Source organism: Eupeodes corollae, chromosome 1 (assembly GCF_945859685.1).
Source record: "Eupeodes corollae chromosome 1, idEupCoro1.1, whole genome shotgun sequence".
Lineage (NCBI taxonomy): Eukaryota > Metazoa > Arthropoda > Insecta > Diptera > Syrphidae > Eupeodes > Eupeodes corollae.
In genome coordinates, this window is record NC_079147.1 from 86,779,320 (window position 1) to 86,803,081 (window position 23,762).

General features: G+C 34.4%; 2 protein-coding genes across 8 annotated transcripts in view; one reads left to right on the plus strand and one right to left on the minus strand.

Annotated features, from left to right (window-relative positions):
• The first annotated feature begins 207 nt into the window (after positions 1-207).
• LOC129939284 (probable peptidyl-tRNA hydrolase 2) lies at positions 208-1,403 on the plus strand. 3 transcript variants are annotated; one of them, XM_056047253.1, is made up of 4 exons: positions 208-373; positions 439-650; positions 713-901; positions 959-1,403. In XM_056047253.1, exons 2-4 carry the CDS (start codon positions 480-482, stop codon positions 1,139-1,141), a joined length of 543 nt encoding a protein of 180 aa, XP_055903228.1. In that variant the 5' UTR covers positions 208-373; positions 439-479; the 3' UTR covers positions 1,142-1,403. The 3 variants fall into 3 exon arrangements, with proteins under 3 accessions (XP_055903228.1, XP_055903229.1, XP_055903227.1); XM_056047254.1 differs by having other exon boundaries at positions 462-650; XM_056047252.1 differs by having other exon boundaries at positions 209-373; positions 435-650; positions 959-1,402.
• Positions 1,404-13,354: 11,951 nt separating this feature from the next.
• The window catches only part of LOC129943213 (unconventional myosin heavy chain 6), a 150,832-nt gene continuing 140,424 nt past the window's right edge, over positions 13,355-23,762 (minus strand). For 3 of the 5 annotated variants that reach the window (XM_056052508.1, XM_056052506.1, XM_056052509.1), the window contains 10 exons: positions 22,863-23,714; positions 22,572-22,795; positions 22,372-22,510; positions 21,898-22,305; positions 20,859-21,834; positions 20,498-20,796; positions 15,063-15,392; positions 14,581-14,997; positions 14,303-14,506; positions 13,355-14,235 (listed from right to left, as the gene is read on the minus strand). In XM_056052508.1, the coding sequence (XP_055908483.1) occupies positions 13,987-14,235; positions 14,303-14,506; positions 14,581-14,997; positions 15,063-15,392; positions 20,498-20,796; positions 20,859-21,834; positions 21,898-22,305; positions 22,372-22,510; positions 22,572-22,795; positions 22,863-23,714 (4,098 nt within the window). In that variant the 3' untranslated portion in view covers positions 13,355-13,986. The remainder of the gene's footprint in view (positions 14,236-14,302; positions 14,507-14,580; positions 14,998-15,062; positions 15,393-20,497; positions 20,797-20,858; positions 21,835-21,897; positions 22,306-22,371; positions 22,511-22,571; positions 22,796-22,862; positions 23,715-23,762) is intronic. The other 2 variants (XM_056052510.1, XM_056052507.1) reach the window with 1 other exon arrangement.

The window sequence follows — 23,762 nt, forward strand, 5'->3', positions numbered from 1 at the left end:
CGTACTGTGAAGTACAGAGATTAAATCTTCACCACTCCTTTATTAAAGTATTCAAAACCATTAATTAATGTGCTAATTATAAAAAAATGCATTTGCTGTTTAAACTTTCATTAAAAACCGCTGAGCGCACTTACAATTGAATTTCTCTGAACTAGCTCATCCGCTTTGGTATAACAACTGTCACTAGATTACATTTGTCATTCCATGCCATCTGCCTTCCTCAACTGTCATCTCGAGAGGCATACAGACGTGCTGACTTCTTGTGCGAATTCAAGACTGAGTGTCGTGAAATAATTCCAACCAACTTATAAAAGGTCCTTTGCAAAGCCACATTGCTTTGCAGACCAGCGTTCCCGAATTATTTAAAGAAAAAGTACATACTATATTTTCCACCTTTAAGTTTTATCATGACATGTTGTATCTTCTCTTCCAAGTAAGCATCTTCCTATAACTTGTTTCAGTTTTAAGGAACAAAAAACATGATGGGTGGCGATGGTAAACTCCTGGACACTACCCAAGTCATCAATGGTTTGGCTGTGCTCCTCTCATTTTTCGTAGGCTATAAGTATGCCATCAAAAAGCACATTACAGAAGCTGGCGATGATAAAGATAGTTGTTCCAAAGACGAAGCTAGTTCAGCTGGAGCGATGGTAAGAAGATGAAAAATTAAATTTAACAAATAATGTCAACTTCTGCTTCTGTCTTTCCAAAGTCCTTTTCAGATTACTCAGATAACTACAAAATGGTCCTTGTAGTGCGAAACGACCTCAAGATGGGAAAGGGCAAGATAGGCTCCCAATGCGGACATGGAGCTGTTGGGGCTTACCAAAAATCAATGAGACATAAACCAAATCTCGTACGTTTATGGGAACGAACTGGTTGTGCTAAAATAGCTTTAAAGGTAAGAAACTGTTGATAAATCAAAATGTTCTTGGTAATTTTCTAAGATCAATCGTAGGTAGAAAGTGAAAGAGAACTCCAGACAATCCGTAGAGCTGCTGAAGCTAATGGTCTGATATGTTGCGTCATCCACGATGCTGGTCGCACACAAATCGAACCCAATTCCAAGACTGTATTGGCCATCGGGCCAGCTGCTGCTAGTGATATCGACAAGGTTACAGGCCATCTGAAGCTTTTGTAAAGCTCAATGCGGTTTTTTCACATTTCCGAGTTGTTGAATAATATTATATTCAACTTCCTTGACGAATTTTAACGTACGGGTACCTTTCATGCAATTCACTTAAAGGAGCACATGTCTTCGTTTCATCCAATTAGCACGAAAACATGCAACTTGATTCACCCTAACTCTTAAGATTTTCTTACTGTTGTTTTTTTCGAAACTAAAAGATTATTGACATTGAAGTCAAGCAAATAAAAAAAAATATATGCATAAGTAAATGGCTGTTGTTAACCTTATATTTCGCATCGAGTTTGAGTTGATTGAACTATGTATCTTTTATTAATTAAGCTAATTATTGAATAAGCGCATAGTAATGGTGGCTATAAACATCTCATTGAAAACATGGACAAAATTCATGTCGGTATGATAATAAGGTCAACAAAGAACAACAGGTTATATGTTATGCAAACCACCTTTAAAGTTACGGTAATGTAATTAAATTTGGAGCGGATGTATTATTTAGCATAAGGATTAAAAACCAAAAGAGTCCACAAATATATTTGAGGTCAAAGAGTTTTTTTTTGGTAGAGAGGTGTGTAGCATAGTTGCCATAACATTTTCCAATGAATTGATAAAAAAAAATGTTTCAGTTGATATAACAACCAAGAATCAAAAGTTTCGATTTAAATAACTAAATTCAAATGGAGCTTTTTAAAGTACAAAAATTGACTTAGTTAAATTAGTTTATTTTGACGTGAGTTTGAGAGTTGAAATTTAATAACTTATGAAGAATTTTTTTGAAAATTTTAAGAAATGCTTTACTTAACTGAATATTGAAGATGAATAAATAAATGTTGTTCATGACGGAAAAAAATGCTTTAAGCTGGTTTGCGAGGTATTTGCGATGTAACTTCATAGAGAAGCCACTCTTTTATTACTTTTGAAGGATTCTTAGGATCGTTGTCTTGCTCTAGCAAAAAGTCGTCTTTTGGCCAATTTTTAAAGCGCTGGCTTTAAAATTTTCCTTTAAAATTTGTAAGTATTTGTTTTCATCCATTATTGTTTATTAAAAACTTAATTTCCTACATTATTGGACCCCATAGCTCTCCGAACCAAAACATTTCAGTTTCCATGTTTCACCACTGATTACAAATTCTTGTAATGCTTTTTTTGGTTTCCTTCAAACAAAATCTGCGACCACCCGACCCAAAGGCATTAAACTTTCTCTCGTCAAGGAATAACACATTCATCCAAAAATCATGTGGTTTCGTAACGTATGCATTAGGATACTTCAAGTGTTTTTGATTTTGAAATAGAGATTTGTTTTCAAACCTAGAAATCATTATATCCCTTTGAATGCAGAAAGTTCCGAACAGTTTAAGAGTTCTTTTAAATAATTTTTTAATACATATTGAACCGTGGCTTACTAATAGTCGAAGATATCTCAGCATAACATTTACCATAGTTTCTAAAAATCAGTTTTACTTTTTTGTGAGAATCTTCCATTTCAAAATAAACTTTGTAAAATTAAAAACCAAAAAAAAAAAAACTAATTGAGAAGATCAATACACAACTGCATACTGAGCTTAGATCTTTCAATATCGTTACAGTACTCATTTTCAATTTAAAAAATAAAACCGTTATTTCCATTTTGTTAGAGAAGAGAGCGGTGTACGTACATCTGTTTGCGTATCAGCAAATATTCTACTAACGACAAATAAAACCACGAAACAAAGCTCGAAAATTTTATCAAATAAAGTAAATAAGCTCACATGAATGGTGCGAAGTTAATAATGTAAAGGAAACCCATCTGGTCTTCTCTTGCCTTTTCTGTTCCTGCCTAGTCTTTTTTCCTCTGGTCTAGTCTGGTCTTCTCTAGTCTTGTTTGTTTTTGTCTGGTCTTATCTTATCGTTTTTGATCCTGTCCGGCTTATCTGGTCTTGTCCAGTCTTCTCTGGCCTTGTCTGTTCTTGTTTTTATTGTTTTTCTTGTCTGGTCTTGTCTGGTCTTGTGTGGTCTTGTCTGGTCTTGTCCAGACAATAACCTCATTGTCGATGCTGTATCGGTAGTGCTGATTAGTAGAGCATTTGCGACGCGCATTAAAAATATGTATTCATGATTTACCCTCTAGTGTAAATTTCTGTCTCCAAAAAAGGAAATTAATATGGAAAAAAAATATTAAGTTTGTATTGATGTAGACGCTTGTGTCCTCTTGAATGCATCTGTCTACCATTTATCGATTTTAAAGCTGCGTATGACAGCATTTATAGGGAAGAGATCTACAGAGCAATGTCTTGTTTTGGCATCCCTGTCAAACTTATCCGTTCGTGCAGAATGACGATGGAGAATGCACGCTGCTCTATCAAGGTCGAAAAAGATCTCACCGATGCATTTGATGTCAAAAAAGGTTTAAGACAAGGCGATGCACTATCTTCAATATCGTTCTGGAAAGAATTAGGCAAAACTCAACCGTCTCAATACTAGAGGCACAATCTTCCAAAGGTCCATCCAATTACTCAGGTACGCAGATGATATTGACATGATTGGAAGATCAAAGCGTGATGTCAGTGGAGCGTTTTTGAGCATTGCGACGTAAGCGAAGAAGATGGGTTTAGTGGTCAATGAGGGCAAGACCAAGGACATTGAGCAACCGCACCGCTATAAACACCGACAATGACCCCAGCGCTGAAATCAAACGAAGAATATCTCTTGCTAACTGCTTAACTCAACTTTAACTCAAGTGCCAATTCCCAAAAGAGGATTAGTTTGAGTTAGTTTTCGTGTGCGGTTAATTCTGCAAGAAGATTTAAAAGTTGTTTATCTTAGACGTGTGATATTTTTGTGTAATCTCAAGGCCTTGCGGCTGCGGCGGCTGGCGTCGTGGTCCCCAAAATCATCCGATCTTACAACGCTGGTTTTTTGTTGTGTGTGGGGTTAGCTAGGTAGAAATGGCGATCTCAAGGCAACCTAGCCTGAGATCCAATTAGCGCTGTAGTGTGCCGTTTTGATACCAAAAACTCGTTTGACCTGTGATTGAAAGGGACAGATTTCTAGAGAAGCTTCATAGCGATTATGTTAGAGCCACTTTGTCGCACTGAGAAAAAAGATTAGGTCTCTAATCTTTGTCTCAGATAGCTCATCAAGTTCGTGAAAGAATTCTTTTCTAAACTATTTCATTCAAGTGTTTGCCAAAGCAGGACATTTGCTGAGGAAATGGATTATCGTTTCACTTTCTCTATGGTCACTACGGCTACGGCAAAAGGTGTTGTAAGAGATACCCAACTTCTCTGCATGAACTCCTATAGGCCAATGTCCGGTACAAACCGCAACAATCCTGGCTATGTCTTGCCTTGGATTGCATAGAAGATCGTTTGTACGGGTTTTATTATAGGCGGGCCATATCTTCCTAGATATAATGCAGTTGGGTAAATTGCTCCACCGTCGGTTTGATTCAGTTTGGTAGATAGAAAAGATTTTACCATTCATAGCACCAAGAGGAATGTTAACCCTTTCCGCAAGTGAGCTATGAAGGGCCGATCCTTGCCTGGCTAGCTCGTCAGCCCGTTCATTTCCCACGATACCACTACGGCCCGGAACTCAGATCAGGGTGACACCGTAGTTAATATTCATGCTCGCAAGCTCATCGCGTCTGTAAAGATAGCCGCATTTTGGTTTTGGTTTGGGTTTTGTTTAAGTATCTTACATGCCTCCCTTATTTCCAGCTGTTCAGCCTGAAAAACGATAGCAAAGTCAGGAAGCCTAAAGGATTTGGCTACATTTAGGGATTCAGAAAAGATCCAAGAACCAACTCCGCACTCCATCTTTGAGCCGTCAGAAAAGATGGTTGTGTTGAGACAATTTTTCGCGCGAATTTTAAACATTGCCTCAAAAATTCAAACACACATTCTGGATTTTTGCATTCGAGATTTTTTTTTCTAGATTTTGGCATTTCGAGATTTTAATTTCGAGATTTTTTTCATTCTAGAGGTTTTGTTTTCGAGATTTTCATATTCGAGATTTTTACTTTCTAGATAAATAGTTTCTAGATATCGTGGTAGATATCGATAGATCGACGATATGTTAAGATTGGACGTACTACGGCTGTGTACGTCCATAAAATCATCATCGACTGAAGTCCCCACTTTTTACCGAAAGTTTTGCTGCAGGCGTAGAAGGCAACACATGCCTTCTTAACCCGTACTCCAATATTTAGTTTCCAGTTTAGTTTAGGGTCGAGTATTATCTCAAATATTTTGCACTGGAAGACAATGATAGGATTGGACCGTTGAGTCGAGGTAGCGTGAAGGGTGGTACTTTAGTTTTGGTGGTAAAGAACAACAGTTCAGTTTTACTTTGGTTAACTCCTAGTCCACAACTCGTGGCCCAGCTGCTAACTTTCTTCAAAGCTGCATCCGTGATTTCACTAATCACAGAGGTGTATTGGGTGTGTGGTAATTTGAAGTCGGTTTCTAAAGCTTTTCGAAAAATCTCAAAACAGTCTGAAGTAATATTTGTTTTTGTAAGAAATCCTACGTCGAAAAAAGGTTCTCACACCAAGTGATTGAAATATATTGAAAAAATATCAAAATAATTTTAAAAATGATGGAATAAAATTACGAAATTCGGATCCTAAATCAACACAGTTTCATTAAACTATCAATAGTTGACAAGTAATTCTTTGAAAATGTTTGTAAACTTTTCCCAATACACTTGAAATCGCAAAAGAATTTGCAATCGAAAATCGTTTCTACCATTTTTTCCATCACCCACAAATTCCAAACATAAAATAATTAAATTTATTAATGTTTTTGAACGTTACTTTTATTCATATAATTATGTTAACGGTTTAATATATTTATAAATAAATTGTATCGCATAGTTGTATTTTTTTGTTGTTTTCTTGTATATATGTATATATATTATGTATAAATAATCTGTTAAATATTAAATAAACAATATTAATATATTGTATTATGTGCGGAGTAAGTAATACTTCTGTAGGTTGTTTTGTTTTCAAATTTAAGAGATGTTTGTTGTTACGCACTACATTATTATATATTTTTGTTTTATATAAGAGAATATAATTTTCCCTTGTAGTTTTATACAAATAAATACAAATGTGCCTTTTAGTTACATTTTATCTTAAAAATTAACAATGCACTCAAAATAATTAAAATTAAATTTAAAAATTTATATCAATTTCAAATTATTCTGGGAATTATTAAAGGTTTTTAAGGGTAGGTAATGTTTTGAAGTGTTTTTTTAGAAAAAAGGTAGACTCAAGGGATTGTTTATTTTTTTTAATCTCACAACATTAAAAATATAAATAAGTTTTTCTGAATAGGAGGAACTTTTTGGGGGAATTTCGACATAAATATGATTTTTTTAGTTGATGTTTATAAACATATTTAAATATTCTAACTGAAGAACCTAAAAAACAGGTGCAATATAATATGTTATGTAGTAAACGGGAAATAAATTTAGTTTTATTTTATTTTTTAAATTTTAGTTCTTTCAATAAATTTACCTAAAAAACAGTTTTTAACAATTCGCTTCATATTTCATATTTCATACTTTTATTTTTCATTTTAGTTCCCCTATTATATTTGTTTAAATATATTGTTGTTACCATCATACCATAGAGATGTTTTGTTTGTTTTATTTTATAAGTTATGTTTATATTAAGCTAGCTAAAGGGTGTTTTTTTGTTGTTTGTTTATTTTGTTTAATTGCATTCTTGAAGAAAACAGCTATTTAATTTAGTATTTAATTTTTGTTATCTAGAGATAAAGTTTGATTTATTTTGTTCACGATTTTACATAAAGTATGTTTTGTATAGACTGTTTTATTTAATTGATTGTTTTGTTTTTTTTTTTAAATTTTTAGTGTATATATTATGTGTGGTGTGTTATGTCTTTTTCTTTGAATTAAGTTAATAATTTTATTTACCGCAATAATATACATCTTACACATACAATATACATTCATATAATTTATCATAAATTTATATTTTTTAAAAATTTTAATTAATTTATTCGAAAAGTATCAAAATTTGATTTTTTTTATTTTGTTTATTTATAAAATTAATGAAAAATTAATTTAAACAGTCTTAACAATCATCGATTTTGTTTTACGTAAATTTAAATTTAATAATATATGCATTTTTATTTGTAAAATATTTGTTTTGTTATGTTTGTTCGGTAAAATTTTATCTGTTGATTCAATTTGTTAATGTTTTTTGTTTTGAAAATAGGAAGTAGGTTGTTTTATGTTGTGTTTTTATTTGGAATATTGTTTGTTATAGTTAAAGTATAGTACAGAAGAGTTTTTTTTATATTATAATAATTATGCTTAAATACTGTGTTTTGTATATGAATTCACTGTTGTATTTATTATTGGAAGATGCAATTACATTACTTGAAGAATAGAAATAAATAATGTAAAAAATTAAAAGAAATAAAGTTTTAAACAGTAAAAGTGATTTTCTTGTAACTTTGAATCCATACAAAATGTTAAAGTTGAAAAAATGCGTAGAAATTAAGCAATTCCGGAGGAAAAACTCTTTATTTAGAGAAAAATGAGGTAATGGTTAAATCAAATTTTTGACAAAAGTGAACCAAAACGATTTAGCTTTACAATGGATAGGTTCCGACGACATAAGGAACGTGAAAGTTAGTCAATTTTTTGGTATCTGAATGGAAAGCTGCTAAAAAATTACCTTCCCATTAAGGCAACTTTAATGAAAAATTAACTGGAAATTTAGTCAAGTTTTCTTGACTAAATTTCCAGTTAATTTTTCTCCCTAACTAACAAGTCAAGTCTACTTCCATCAAAATGACAGTTGATAATGTTTTTTTATTCAACTGAAAGCTGAACTTTATCACTAAATAATTTATTTATTTTCTGCACAACTTTATTATATCTTTCTGTAAAAGGGTTCTTTGTCAATTTGGAAAAGAAATAACTAATACTTCTTTACAATACAAAATTCAAATCGTGGTAGACTTGTAGCTTGACTGAGGAGTGTTTTGAAAATAGTAATTTTTTTGGTACTTTTTGTACTATGAACTTACGAGTAGAGATGTGTGAAGTAAAGTTCTGAATGTGAAGTTCATGACGCTTGATAAACTAACTAGTTGCCTTCGTCAAAATTTACGTTCAAAGAATGAAGCGGACTGGAAATGAAGTCCCTTATTTTGGCTGAATCTGACCAATATTTGGCTGGTTTTGAAGCCATCGCTATTATGTAATTTAATAGTGACTAAGTGATGAAATCTAATTATTTAATCTTATGTGATGTGGATCCAAATAAAAAAGAAAACTGGATTCTAAATTGTTTGATATCAGTTAAGTTGAATATTATTACATATCCAGACCCGTACAAATAAATGAATAAGAAGTGGTTAAAAAAGCTCATTCATTTATACCTACAAATTCGAAATCAGTGTGTTTGCACGTATCCAAAGTTCGCAAAAATACAAAATTTGGCATTTTGAAAAGAGGTCCGAGTATGATGATCATATTGGAATATTTATGTACTTTAGAGCAATATAAGCAATAGACAATTAGACATATTATTTTAGAACAGTTTTTCATTTTGCGTCTAATGAAATAAACATCATGTCATTTATTTGACATGAAATGTAAAATTTTATCGAAAAGTGGTACCAAAAACACCTATACTCAAAATACTATGTTTTGGTTGAATGTTTAAATACTTATTAAAAATTAAGAATCAAGTGGAACTAAAGTCAACTTTCTCTGACCCCTCCCTCTCATTGTCACACTTTCTGTGACCCCCCTAGAAATATTTCGTTACAAAAACGAGGCCCCTGAATATGATAAATTTCAAGTGATACTACACAAATTTTTAATAATTTTTGATAAAGTTCGCCTCTTATCGATATCATTTTTTTTTAATATAGGTACCTTGTATATACATATATTTCGACCATTAAATTCAAGAGCTATAAATTTCGGTTAAATATGTAGTTCATGTAATAAAAAGTATTAAATTGAGAATAATAAGAAAAAAGCGTCCGAATAAGTTCACTACTGTAAGAGATTCACAGCTGAGAAAATCTATTGTCACCGAGCGACAAACATATGAGCCATCTTAACATCCAACGGGACACCCAAAAACATCACCAAGTGCACATTCTATTGCATGTCAACCATATGTTCAGAGCAACGGCGGCGCTGACAAGAAATTATTCTTCGTCCAGCTGATTTTTGGGCACGAGCGCAACAACAACCACATTAACGCTGCGCATCCTCATCATCGACGACGTTGACGATCGAATCGAAATCAGACCATCAATCAACATACACGTGCGCAGGCCACACAATTTTTCATAGTGTCGTGATAAACGGTACTTGCGACCGGGAAGTAAACATATCAAGATACAATTTATTGTAATAAAACTATATACGTTTGAAATTTTTTAACTTTACTAAATACGAAATAAATGACTTTCTATCATGATGAAAATTTAAAAAGTAAAATAGTCAAAAGAAATACTAATTGAAAATTAATGTTTTAATGAATGCCGAACGTCACGTTACAATAGACCTTCCGTTCTCCTCGTCAAAATCAGCAAGAGCCACCGATTTGTGTGCTAACGTATTTTATGAACGGCCCCTAAGTTAACAAATTGAATTACTTATTGTTTTAAGAATTAGATTCTCTTTTCCTAAGATTTATTCATACCATTTAACCAAGCGCTAATATATATGTATGTACCATATATTTGAATACAAATTACGAAGTGATAAAAAAAGTCCCAAAAATTGTTTCGTCAATCTTGGACAAACATGACTTTATTCTCAGTACCAAAATAAGTAGGTACATTAACTTTCCTAAACAAAAAACCTTCATACTTCAATACCCATGGAACTTCTTTTGTTTTTTGATAATCATGAATAGTAATTAAACATTTTAACCATTTTGTATAGAATTATCATTAAACAACTTTCCGTAACGCTAAAAAAACACCTTGTCACTTCGAATATTATTATGGACTCTTAAATCTATCCTCATATTAAAATATTGAAGCCGTACTTAATACATTTTAAACAGAAGTTATTTATGTCTTGTATTTGAATGGCCATTTATTTTGTCACTATCATTTAGTCCCAAAATGCTCTTATTACCTACTACTTATTTTTTAATGTTTGTACGTCGCAAAATATGAATATTGCCTGGCTGGAAAAAAGAGCTATTTCTTCAACATCATTATTTCCTAGGTCCTTTAGTTTCATGAAACGATTGATATAATTAGCGTTTTTTTTTATTTGAACCAAACTATTTGGTTTAAAACAACATTCTTACAGAGGTTGAAGCAGGCTTTAGAAAATACTATTCCACTGTTGACCACATATTTACTTTAATAGTTTAACATCAATAGTAAAAGCATTTCAAGCCATAAACAAAAAAGTAAAATACACATTGTTTGTCGATTTAAAGCTTCACAACTTGGAATGTCGACAAAATTCATCCAAATAATCCCGTTGTTTGTACACAGATACTGAAGTTGCAGTCTGGGATGGCTAAACATATTCAAAACCATTTAAATCACTTACTGGAGTGAAGCAGGGATGTCTACTCAGTGCTCTTCTATTTGCTCTTTTTATTAATGATATAGCTACGCACATTCCAGGAGGTGTCCGAATTGCAGGTATCGTAATAAACGTATTACTCTACACTGAGGACCGTCTTTTGTTATCCGAATCAGCAGAAACCCTACAATCGATGGTAAATCGTCTTACGGACTATTGTGCCAAGTAGGGTCTAGTCATCGACACAGACAAAACGAAAGTAATGGTCTTTTCGCGTTCCAATTGGAGTGAAGTTAGGAACACCTAGAACACACTTAATGGTAGTCGTTTAGAAATATAAAAAGAATACAAGAGTTTTACAAAATCCAACCCTCTATTATAGCAAGCAACTGGTAGAAAAAGCAAAACTTCACAAAGCTTAATTAATTATACTTGGAAGTAGATTTGCTCTAACGATCACATGAACCTTTCTACAAAATGTAATATTTTCAATGCAGTCGTGAAATCATCGCTTTGTTATGCGGCACAAATATGGGATATGCAAAAATACGAAGAAATTGAAACGTGTCAAAGAAATTTCTTAAAGAAAATATTTAATATTCCCTTAACCTCACCAAACTATTCAATTTAGTTGGAAACAGGCCTACCAAATTGTTTACTTTAATCTAAAGTTACTGGCTGATTATTTAATTAAAGTGCTTGGTCCACGGGAAACTCGGTTATGTAAGATAATGATTCGGAATAAGGACTGTTGGATAAGGACATGGGAAAACATTGCTGCTTCCTGTGGAGAAGGTGTGCAGATCAAACTCAAAAATATTGTTCAGATGAAAACGAAGTTCTAAACTTCAAGAATCTAACCGAAATCAGATGATTGAAAATGCCCGTCAATCGAAGAGCAGATTACTCTATAGCCAGCTTAATTATAACTTGTGTGACAAGAACTACTTCCAAGATTTTTTCTCCTATAAAGATATTTCCCTAATTTTTAAATCAAGATGCGAACTTCTACATTTAAATGGAAAACCATACAACGGAAACTTTGACCAATTTTGCGATTTATGTAACTTGAAAGCTAAAGAGGATTGCTTTCATTTCATTAGTGTGTGTCCAATTGTTAATCAGCAAAGAAGAGTATGCTTTGGTAAACCAGCCCTATCAGTACAGGAAACAATTGAAATTTTAAATGGATCAGGTTGGGTGAACCTTGTCAAATTTGTCAGAGCTAGCTACCACTACAGAATGCTTATACTAACGGAATATACATAATATCATGTAATGCAAATATTTATGCATTCAAATCATACCTTTTTTTAATTTTATACCATTATACATATGTACTCTTTCAATTGTATACTTAAATATTTTAAAGTTACCAGTCGAGCTGACGGCTAAGCCAATGCTTAAAACAAATTCATAAAAGCTGTTGTAAAATTAATAATGATTACTTGCAATAAATGAATATTTGAATTGAATTGAAAAATTAGCGGTACTAAAATTATAATGAACGTTCTATATACGTTTATTTTTGATTGGAATTTTAACAGATCACACCTAATGTTTCACAATTTATTGACTACTAAAAGAATAATTAAAAAAATTTTCGAAGACACCTTTTTAAATGTTAAATTCCGAGCCAAACATTTTTTGCTGACACAAATTCCAATGAATCCTACAGGCCCACTTTTTGAGCAAACAAGTTCAATATCAATTTGTATGTAGGTACTCAAAATACCATACTGTATCTGTTTGGACCTAAGATTTGAGCACACCACCTTTTCCACATGAACTATCAAAACTATGCACTTGGCATGTTATCGCCTTAAGAAACCGTTGGGTCTGTTTGTGGTGTCTTAGGAGGGACTTATAAAAAGTTGCCCTTCAAAATTATTACTGTTTTTTTTTTATTTCTATTTTATACTTAAGGAAACATATATGTATGCACATATTACTTCTTTTCATAACATTTAATCTTTTTTTTAAAGACTTAACCATGAATATGTTTGTAATGTGAAAGACATTTATGAAGAAAATACATACATATACAATATTAGGTTTTTTTTTCAATTCAATTTCACTTCCAATCTTAAATCCCATCCCTCATATTTACAATATCTTCGTTCTATTCTTAATTAACATCTTAAATATTGACTATAAATGAGTTATATGGCATCACAACGCTTTCCGGGTCAAATAATAGTATAAAATAAGTAAAGTTGAATAACAACTTCAAGAAAAAAATCAACATTTTCCAAATCAAGTTTTTTTAAAGTTCGTAGCTCAACTCTTTCGTTTGCGATAGGTCATTACTTTACGTTAAACGACGTATAAAATAAACACATTTCCTGCTTTTTTAGAAATTGAATTTGGGTAGTACGTCTTATATTCTCTCATGGTGTTCAAAACCCTACAGAAATTATTTGTTGTGCACGATATAATTTTTGGCTTAATTTTAATCATAAAATGATAATAAATTATAGCAAATAATACAAAATATGACATAACATCAAATTCCTCTTATTAAAAGACCAAAACGTCATCTTCATAAATTATAATTCGCCTTTAACTTGAATTTAAAATTGTGTAATTTGTTGTTAACACTAAAACTATTACACAAATGGATCTTCAATACTTCACATCACTTTTGAATAATTTAAATTAAATTAAACAAAAAAATACTTCATCTAAGAAAAATAAAACTTTTTATTTATTAAATAAAAATTATATATACAACACAAACAAAAATATAAAACTTATACTTTTATACACAAAAATTAAGTAAAAATAAAATATTAATAAAATTATTTATGATAAATAAATTATATTCTAATGTAATTGAGAATCTCACTTATGTGGGTATTTTAATATTTATTTAAAACGATTAAACACAAAAAATTATTTAATTTAATTTTTTTTCTTTTTGTAAATTTAGTTATATTAATGTCCCTTTTTCTGGTTTCTCGATTTGTTTTTATTTTCTATATTTTTTGTTTTATTCCCTTATTTGCACAATCAGTCAAGTCAACGCGTTCTAGATTTTTGATACAAGAAATAATAAAAATATTAAATTACAATACGATACATATACACTTTTGTTTGTCTGTACAGATGTCTGTGTTAAATTTTTATATAAAAGCGAAAATGCTACTACTGCTCGCGCAAAAAGCGGTTATACTTATGATAGAATTGTTGTTGTTGTTGTTCTGTAAGTGGTTGAAATTTGTGTGTGTTTTGATTCTCTACGGTGTGCTGCTTAAGATTTTCACTCAAAATTTCTTATGTCATCCCCACTTACTGAAAAGATTATATTAGCTAGGTTGTGGGGCTACTAGGGCAGCATTTGGAGTTTTGATCATCGATGGAGGTCGTGAGGTACTCTTTCGGTGTTCTGCCGTAATAAATGGCGCCGTTGAGGTTGTTGTATTTGTGTTTACGGCTTTTAGAGGAGCAGCATGCTCTGGTACTGGAGGCGGTGGTAAATCACCTTTGTTTGCTGTTTCAGCTTTTGATTGAATGACTTGAGAGTATTCTCGGATGAGATTTGCAATTTGGAAGGCCTACAAAGTGAGTGGGAAAGAGGATAAATTAGAAAAGACAAAAACTAGGGAATTTAAGTGATCATACCTGTGAAGTTGTAAGGATAACCTTTGATTGTTTTTTATCAGTACCGGTGATTATCATGAGACAGTTAAGATTGGGTGAATAAGATAGAATTGATGCGTATTCGTATGTGCAGAGTGTGTTCCTGGAACGATGCTCCAGCAAATGAATACCATTTTGATCCACAGCCAGCCATAGAACTCGAGGCCAATTTGATGTAAACGATTGCTAAAAATTAAGAAACCACAAGTAAGCACCAACATTCTTGTAGGTATTTTAATTTGTGAGAAGAAAAAACTTACCATAACATCAAATATGGTGGCTTTATGGAGTGGCCAACTCTGAATAAGATTAAGGAAGGATTTCTTAGCTTCGGCTGGAAGCATTCCACGTAAGCTTTGATGATGCATAGCCACCGCTTCGTGAGGTATATTCGGAACGAATCTGGGCGGTAGACAGTGACTAGCTATGATACGATAATCATGAAGGATTTCTGTACAATCTCCCAATTCAAGTTGACCTTGTAGAGCTGTCAGCATAATTGCTTCCATTTCTGTTATAGGGAATCTTTCGCTCCTCAAACCATGCAACACTTGATGGTAGAGGAGTTCCTTCTCAACAGGATCATCCAGATTCATATAATGATCGAAGAAAAGATGTTTTTTGAATAAGAATATGTGGTGTTGTCGACGGCATGGAGGTGCTGATGGACTTGACTGCTGAAAACAAATAAAATTAATATTTTCGAACAATATTTTTGTTTGTTATTACAAAAAATACACACCTGTTGAGCAGCTTGAGCAGCAGCATTTCTATATTTTTCCCATTTTGACATAACATCGGAAACTTTTTCCTCTGGCAATAGACTTCGTTCTGAACTTCCTAGAACTTCATATATGGCATAGCCCATAGCATTTTCTTGAAGACCAATTTTCTTCTTAACCAATTCCATAACTTCATTTGCTGTTGAACTTGGATGGAATTCAACTGAATGATATTGACCATCCATAAAATGGAAACGGGCATAGATTGGACGACGATTGATTGTACAGACAATTTCTTCGCGACTTGGTGGCCATTGACGCCGGCGAGTTCCTTGAGTTTTGAAAAAACACTAGAAATAAACACAACGAAAATAGTTAAATAAAATTTGTTGGGAAATTTTTACCAGAATTAGGGTCATATTGGTTAAAAGTGTAAAAACGTTAGTACCCTAGCCCATGTTTATATTTCTAGTTGAACATCAAGTATAGGATATTGGGTATTACCAGCACCATTTAGTTATTAAAGAACGACTTGTTTTAAAAAAAATCATAGCTTTAAATTTAGAGTTATCAGGACTATTGCTTTTGTTCTTTCTTTATTTATTGTATTAAACAGAACAGAGCTTTGATAAGGTGAGTAATAGTAGAAGTAGTTATAGTAAAATTTTTTTATTTTCAAACTAATATTTTTATACATTTTTGAGTTTAACTTTAAATAAAGTTATGTTGAAAGATTTAAAAAACTTACGACAATGACATAAAGAGTCTTCTGTCAGGTAAGTGAAAAGATACAAGTACTTTTACATTTAAGTACATTTATAAAAAGATACAATTAAAGTGATGTGTACACGTTCATAACTAGGGGCCGAGCTAGATGGAGAAGTTCGTTGGGTGAGGCCCTAGTTCACACAGGACTGTAGCACCACCTTAAGTATAAGTAAGTACACGTTCATAGTTCACACTATTTTCAAATAAAATAAATTCTGTTAAGATTTGTTTTCTATAGCTTATAGCCGCGTAAATATAACTCGAGAGTCTGTTCCAATCAGCCTTGCAATTTCCGTTAAGGACAGCAACAATTTCAGCTTCATTTAGAGTTGCCTTTTCAAAATGTCTTATCCTGAAATCTCTTAGTACGGGACACCTGCCTACGAAATGTTGTATATCTTCTTCTTCTCTCATGTTGCACAGGCTACATAATGTTGATGCGCTGCCTCCAAACCTATTTCCGTTGAGTGAGATAAGATCGCATCTACGAGTAGCTTTGAAAATCCATGATATTTTGTAAGGCTTCAAGTAATATGTTATGTATTGCCATGTTCTCATCCCAGTGCAAGCCAAACCTGTTTCCGATTATATTAATCTCCTTACCCCAAAAAAGTTGTGTTACTGTATTCAAATATAGTCTTTTGTACATATCTAAGGTGTAAGCCCAGTGAGTAGTAGTGCCCGTCTTCAGCTGCGGTTTCAATCGGTAATGCATAGTTTGAAGTTCATGATGGTAACTTAAAACTCTTTTCAGAAAGTATCGTTGTAGTTTATCCACTTCATCAAAAGTTCCAAAACCCCAGACTTGAATAGCTCTGCCTGCTGCCAAAAAGAGTTTTCATTTTGAACTGAGGTTGATATTTTGCTTACTCTTAATGCTGTTCTTTGCTGCTGCATTTCTTTTCTGTACATGCTTAAAAAGTTCATCTTTGGAGTGAGTAGAACACCGAGATATGTGTAATGAGGTACTATCCGAATTTCTTCTTCGTTGAAAATCCACTTTTCCCATTGCGGAAGACCATAATTCCGATTTTGAGAGATTTACTTCGAACAGTACTCTTCAAAACGTTTTATCATGCGTTGCAAAACCTCCACATCTTCTGCTAAGATCACCATGTCGTCAGCATACAGCAACAACCTTATATTTAAACTGTGGATATTAACACCTCCTTGAATAATCGCATGTAGATCATAAATATAAAGCAAAAAGTAAAGGTGATAAAAGGCATCCTTGTTTCAACCCATATAGTGTTTCGAAGTACTCCGATAACTCCCTTCCTGTCCACACTGCTGATTGAGTATCAGAGTATATGCACTCTAACAGGTTTACAAATAAAGTTGATACTCCCATTTCACGTAACTTGAGCATTAATTGTCTGGAGATTTTATTAAAAGCCGCCTTTAAGTCCACGAAAAAAGCATAGACTTTCTTTTTTTCAGCCAGCTTAATGTGTACAATAGACGCCAAGTTATAGATATTATCCACTGTAGAATATTTCTTTCTAAAGCCAGCCTGATATTCTGTTAATATATTATTTTGTTTCACCCAATTATACAACCTTTAATTAAGGACTCCCATCATGATTTTTGCAATACAATTTATGGACGAAATTCCCCTGTAATTACTTGGATCATATGCGTAGCCCTTTTTGAACATTGGAAAATTTAAAGATTTAGTGAAAGTTTCTTCTACCCTGCATTCTTCTAATATTTTTTTTTTGTATGTCGTTGCGAGTTGTTCCAAAAAAGTATCGGTACCATTTATTATGAGCTCATATGGAATCGTATCTTCTCCTGGCGCCTTATTGAGCTTAACATTTCTCATCATATTCCTTAATTCACCAACACAAAATGGCATATCTAATGTTGAGTCCTCGACGTAATTCGCTTCATAAAGTGTGCTGCTCATTTCTCTCCTTTGTTTTTTATCTCCTTGGCTAGGCGCCAAAAGTCTCTGATGTCTCGAACTGTATTAATTTTGAATTCTATTTGTTGTTGGTATAATTTTTTGCTTTTTTTCCAAACATTTTATAGTCATGTTGAGATTTCAAATAGCATTGCTAAGACTCTTGACTTTTTGATTTGCGAAATGCATTGAGGGATTTGAAAGCTTTTCTTTGTGCGATTTTATATTCGGAATTGTACCACTTGTTTTTCGGGTTGGACGTTTTTGAATTGAAGAGGTGCATACAACTTTATTATTTTGGTTAAGTCTGCTAAATATATTGTTTCTTTTTCGATCTTGACTTGCTGAAGATTTAAATTTAGATTTATTTGATAGTCTGCTTTTTTGGTCTCATTATATTTGAGTTTCGGCAAAAGATTGTTGGGGCAGGTTCCGCTATCTCTGAAAACTCATTTTTATTGGTAAGTGAAGCATTTTCTACATTAAACCGTTCGACAAACATCAGCATATCCTGTGAAACCGCACAAATATCACTCACCGATTCTCCTATATTACTAACGTAAGTTAGAATTCCTTCTTCGTCTCCTTTTGCTCTGCCATTAAGAAAAATGAGCCCCTTGTCGTTACTCATGCTCGTGATTATTATTGCGATTGATACTTCTGAGAGGCTGATGTTTTTATAAGAGTTGTTGGTTTATTTAGCTATTGCAAATAGCTTCAGTCACTGCGTATGACTTTTGAGAGAAAAGAGTTTTCATGTAAATTGGCGGTAAACCTGACTCTTCATGGATTACATTAGTTGGTGTGGACATAAACAGCTTAAAAATAGCTTGAAGACATTTTTTGAACCAAGTCTTCGGCATTAAGTTAGACTTTGATAAGTGTATTCTCAAAAAAACACCACATCATCAATGGAACGTCAAAACATAAGTGGGCTAAAATTACATCCTTGAGGTACTCTAGCGTTCCTTGCAAACCAAGCTGATACATAGCTGAGACCCTTATTCCATACAGCTGATGTGGACGATGCAAGAATTTAAAGTAAGTAACCATTAGGAGCTTTGAAGATATATCTTTTTTTGTTAATTTATAAAACATCGGGTGTGTATTAAGAGTGTCAAACGCTTCTTAAATTTCATTTAGTTTTTTTTTCGATACGGATTTTGATAAAAATGTGGTCAATTGTTGTGAACTCTTGTGGAAGTCCATTTAGAAAGATTTTAGGCTTATTAAATCTTTCAAATCCTTGTAAGAAGTCTTGGATAGAGAATAGCAGCAAACACTTTTCGAAACGAGGTAAGAATGGCAATTCTTTTATAATTTAAAGGGAAATTGTGATCACATTTTTTTTAAATGTCAAGAATTAGACATTTGAGTTCTTGAATATTTTTCCAAAATTGCGTGGAATTTCTGTTTTTAAATGTTCCTGTATGTAGTTCTAAAAAGTTTCACGTTTAGACTGCGTACTAGCTACCCGAATGTCTCACCCCGCAGCGAAGTCAATTAGCCTTAATCGGTTTTCGGAGGTCGTGTCGTGCAGGCTGTATCTCCAGATTGTGCCACCAAAGATGTTTTCTTGAGCCACCAAAGATGTTTTCTTTTCCTAGCTTGGCGTTAAGATCTCCTAAGACAATTTTAATTTCATAGCCAGGGCACTGCTCATATGTCTTGTCCAAGAGCTTGAAAATACGTCTTTAGTGTCTTCATTTTTTTCCTCTGTTGGGGCATGCACGCATATTAGGGTTATGTTGGCGAACTTAGCCTTGATGCGGATTGTCCTAATGCGCTATCTCACTTTGTTGAAACTTAAAACTTTTTGCCTGAGTTTAGTTCCAACAACAAATCCACACCCAAAACGCTGACTCTTTACTCGGTAGCAGTCACCGTACTATACATCGCCGTCTTTTAGTTTGCGTTTGGACGGTCCATACCATCGCACTTCTTGAATGGCGGTAATATCTACCTTGCAGCAGTTTAGGGCTTTGGCTCGGCTGCACGTGGTCTTTTAAAGGACCTTACATTCCACGCAGAGATATGAAGTTCGTTGTCCTTATTTCGTTTGCTTGGTTAGTCATAAGTAAATCCGTCCCTATCCGAGGCTCGAGGATATTTTTACGTCGCCAGGATGTCACTTCGACGGCACACCCCAACCTGGAGGACCAGATCCAGACTCCAAGGACGGGGAGCCGGATAAACTGCTCCTTATAGACCTGGGCTCCGAATATGCCGTAGAAGCCCTATAAGGTGTTCAATGAGTAGTTCAACCTTACTGGAACTGAAGACGCCACAGTTGATTCCATCTCAGGAATTCCTCAGCTACCGTCTATATAAGTATAGGTTTGCTGCCCCCTCCAACTTTTCATTGGGAGCATCTAGATTAAGGTGTAAATTAAGTCAATCTAATAATGTTCTCTTCTATTCCTTCAACATTAGCTTCAGGCAATAAGCAAGTTCAGAGAGATTACGTTCCATCAAGGTTTACAATATTATGTTTAAAATTGTATTTTGAAATCAAGTATTTTAACCTCCACCAGTAAAACTTTAAAACAAGTAATCCACCAGTAATAATTTTAGCATTAAACTCAAAACACTATAAATTCTTACCATTTGAAAGTTAATAAGGTTCAGATAGTTCATCAGTACAAAAGTGGATAGAAACAAGAAACACCGAAATATGTTTGCTTTTCTACAAATCATATTGTTGAAGATGTTTAGGAAAGTGAGGAGAATCTCGACAGTAGAAACAAAACCAAGGAAAACAACAAAAATAGTTATTCTTACCCTCTCAGCAAATCGAGCATATTTGCCTTCTTCTGTAATTGAATCACTTGCACATCGTTTCAAATGTCCAATTAGATATTTTCGAAGCACCTTCATGGGTGGCAAAATTACACTACAAGCCAACGACAACAGAGCCCAATGCCGAAGATTAACTCTTGAATTAGGATCTGGATGGTCAGTTGTTTGTTTGACTAACTGAAGGTACAATTCATTTAGTAATGATTCCTTCCTCATGCAGCGATCCATTATCGACTGAATGAGAGTTATATGTTCATCTTCAGCCCTTTGAACTGAGTCACCTGCAAATATAACAAAGTGTTTATTCACACTGAAAGTCAAGGGATTGTGAAATTTAGCTTACCACTTGTTCCTAATCCAGCATATGTGAGAATAGCTTGGAAGATCTGTAACATTGCATTCTCTTCGGCGTCCGCTAACTTACTTAAGCTTTGTGGCAACGGTTGACGACTAAATGCCCAAAAAGCATGTGGGAAACCTTTATAAGTTTCTCCATGATCTTGGACAGCATTTCCGTGCTCAGCTCGTAGTTTCTCTAGACGGTGCTTCGACAACCGTCTCAGAGTGTTTCTCAAGAAACCTCCACTTGTATCTTGTGGCTTTCTCATTACCTCAGCGTCGATTAACTGACGCCGACAAATTACCACATTCTGATATAACCTCACTCGATCTTCATTTGTTATACCCTTGGACTTCTTAGCTGGAACTTCATTTTCTGTAATCCAGTTGGACAATGGTGGATAATACGACACAATCAATGATCCAATTTCGTTCTTTTGTGAAGTTTCAAAAACAAAGCACCTCTGTTGCTCTGCCGTGGGACTAGTTGGCGTAGTTGATGTTTGGTGTTGAATGGTTCGATTCAAATTGATCGTAATGAAACTATCACTAGGATCCAGCATGATCGATTCAATGTCAAAGTATCGAAAATCGTAAAGAACAAATTTGTCCTCGGATTGAATGAGCATGATACCTTCGCAGTTAACACCCAAAATCAGACTATTGCCATAGCTCCAGTAGCCACGATATGTCACCTGGAACATTGTGGTGCCATAAAGTGGATACTGCATAACACAGCTTAAATATAAAACTTTGGCAGTGAGTTCAGTGCGTGCGGCACCGTATTGTCGGTGGGCTTGTGCCAAAATCGGAACCCAAAATTGTTCCTCTCGAGTTTTGGAGATTCGTTCTGGCAGATAGTTATTTACGTCGGTATAGTATTCAGGTTTTGGTTGATTTGATGGATCTCCAAGGGCTACCTGAGCTTGTAGGCCGGCAAGTTGTAGAGCAACTTTTTCACTAACTGGGAAGTCATCACACTGAAAAAAAAATATACCCCAATTCAATAAAGTAATTTATTTCGAAACTAAAGTCATACTCACTTTCACAACACTATATACAGCTTGAGCATAGAGCATGTTAACCTCCACTGGATCCTGTGAGAGTTCTCGTGTAGTTTTAAAGAGGCGCTTCTTGAAGACAAAACGATTTTCTCCAGAACCAGAAGTGGCTGCATTTCGGCGCATTGTTGAACTTCCAGACGAAGCTTTGGTTTGCTTTATTTCCCATGCAGCTATGATATCATACAAGTAGTCATGGGATTTGACGTGCTCCTCTCCATCGGGACGTGATTGATAGATAGCCCAGCCATCGGTGTTGCACAGATTCAGCTTGTCAGCTAGCTTGGCGACAGCGTCACTAGCACTGTCAGTTGGATGAACATCGATTGCTTTGGTCCGACCATCCAAAAAGAAGAACCTACATACAATTGTTCCAAGACGTCGCATGGCCTAAAGTGAATAGTTCCGAATCAAAAAATGAGGAGATATTCAATCCAAGTCATATTAATTACTTACAGCTACTTCAACACTGGATGGTGGATGTAAGCGCGGTGAAACCTTAGTACATTTACAATTATCAAAGCACCATTGGGTATACTGTCGCAGCTTGCCATCGAGAGTTTCTAGATTCTTTTTAAGAAAACTCACAAAATACCTTGAAAAAGAAGAAAGCTCAATAAAGTTCTATCACTCAGAGTTGGATTCAAATGTTTTACCTAAAGAGAAGCTTACTAGGCTGGAACGCAACTATAGTCAGACAAAGAAGCAACCAAACTCGATCAGTCCACTCCGAGTGTGGATTATTTGTCGATTGCCGCATGCATTGCACAAAGATCTCATCACGAAGTTCTTCCCTCTCAATACCTTGGCCAATGATATATTGAATAACTTGCAATTCCCTTTCGGCATTTAACTCTCCACGTATGTACTTTCCAAGTTCCTGAAATTAATAAATAAGATGATTAGTTTCGTGACAAATGGTTCAATGATTATATCTACAAACTCACTCTAAATATGTTACACGCCACAACGATATTCTCAGGATCATACATATGAATGTGGGATGATGGAATCTTATCACCTCTATGATAAGTGACCATTTCATACTTTGGAACCAGATCCGAAGTCTTTTTACCTTTTCTGGTAAGTGTAGCCATAATCGTGCCTTCGGGTGTTCTCTCATGGACATTAAAATAATTTTCGGCAAATTCAAGAATATCATAGTACAGGTCATCGCGAAGTGGATCCTTAGCCTTCTCTGAGACATCGATTTGCTGCATTTCTTGGAGTTTCTTTTCGACACGATGTTTGCGTCTTTGTTCGCGTTCAGCAAATTGATGTCCGCCACCGGTCGATGAAGTTCTTGAACTGGGTCGACTGTGTTTCGGTGAAGAGGGACTAATGGGTCCACTGGGCGTTCGCTGTAATGCCGGACTGGCTGATCGTGCCACATTTGTTATTGCTGGACTCTTTGGTCGTAGTTTATGTGGAGGTGGTTGAGGTTGTGTGCTAGCCGAGAGGTTCCCATTCATGTTGATGTGCTCTTGATGGACAGCTATTGGCAGAGGTGGTGGAGCTTCGTTAACCTCAGGCAATGGAGGTAGTTCTTTGGGAATGACAGCTTCGTAAATTGGTTCAGGCTCTTGTGGTTTCACTGTTTTGGTTGGAGTTTGAGCTGGTGGAACGGGATGTGGAGGATGCGAGTGTGTATGAGGATGAGCTGTTCCATTTATCGCTGTTGGTGGTGGTGGCGGAGGCATTGTTGGCTCTGGCAGAGTTGGGACTCCTTTGTTTGGTGGAGTTTTAGGTGGACGTTCCAAAGCTAATCCTTCCATTTCCTGTTGCAGTACAGTTTCCAACTACAAGAGAACAAAAACAAAATTTTAAAATATGCAAAAAAGGTTAAT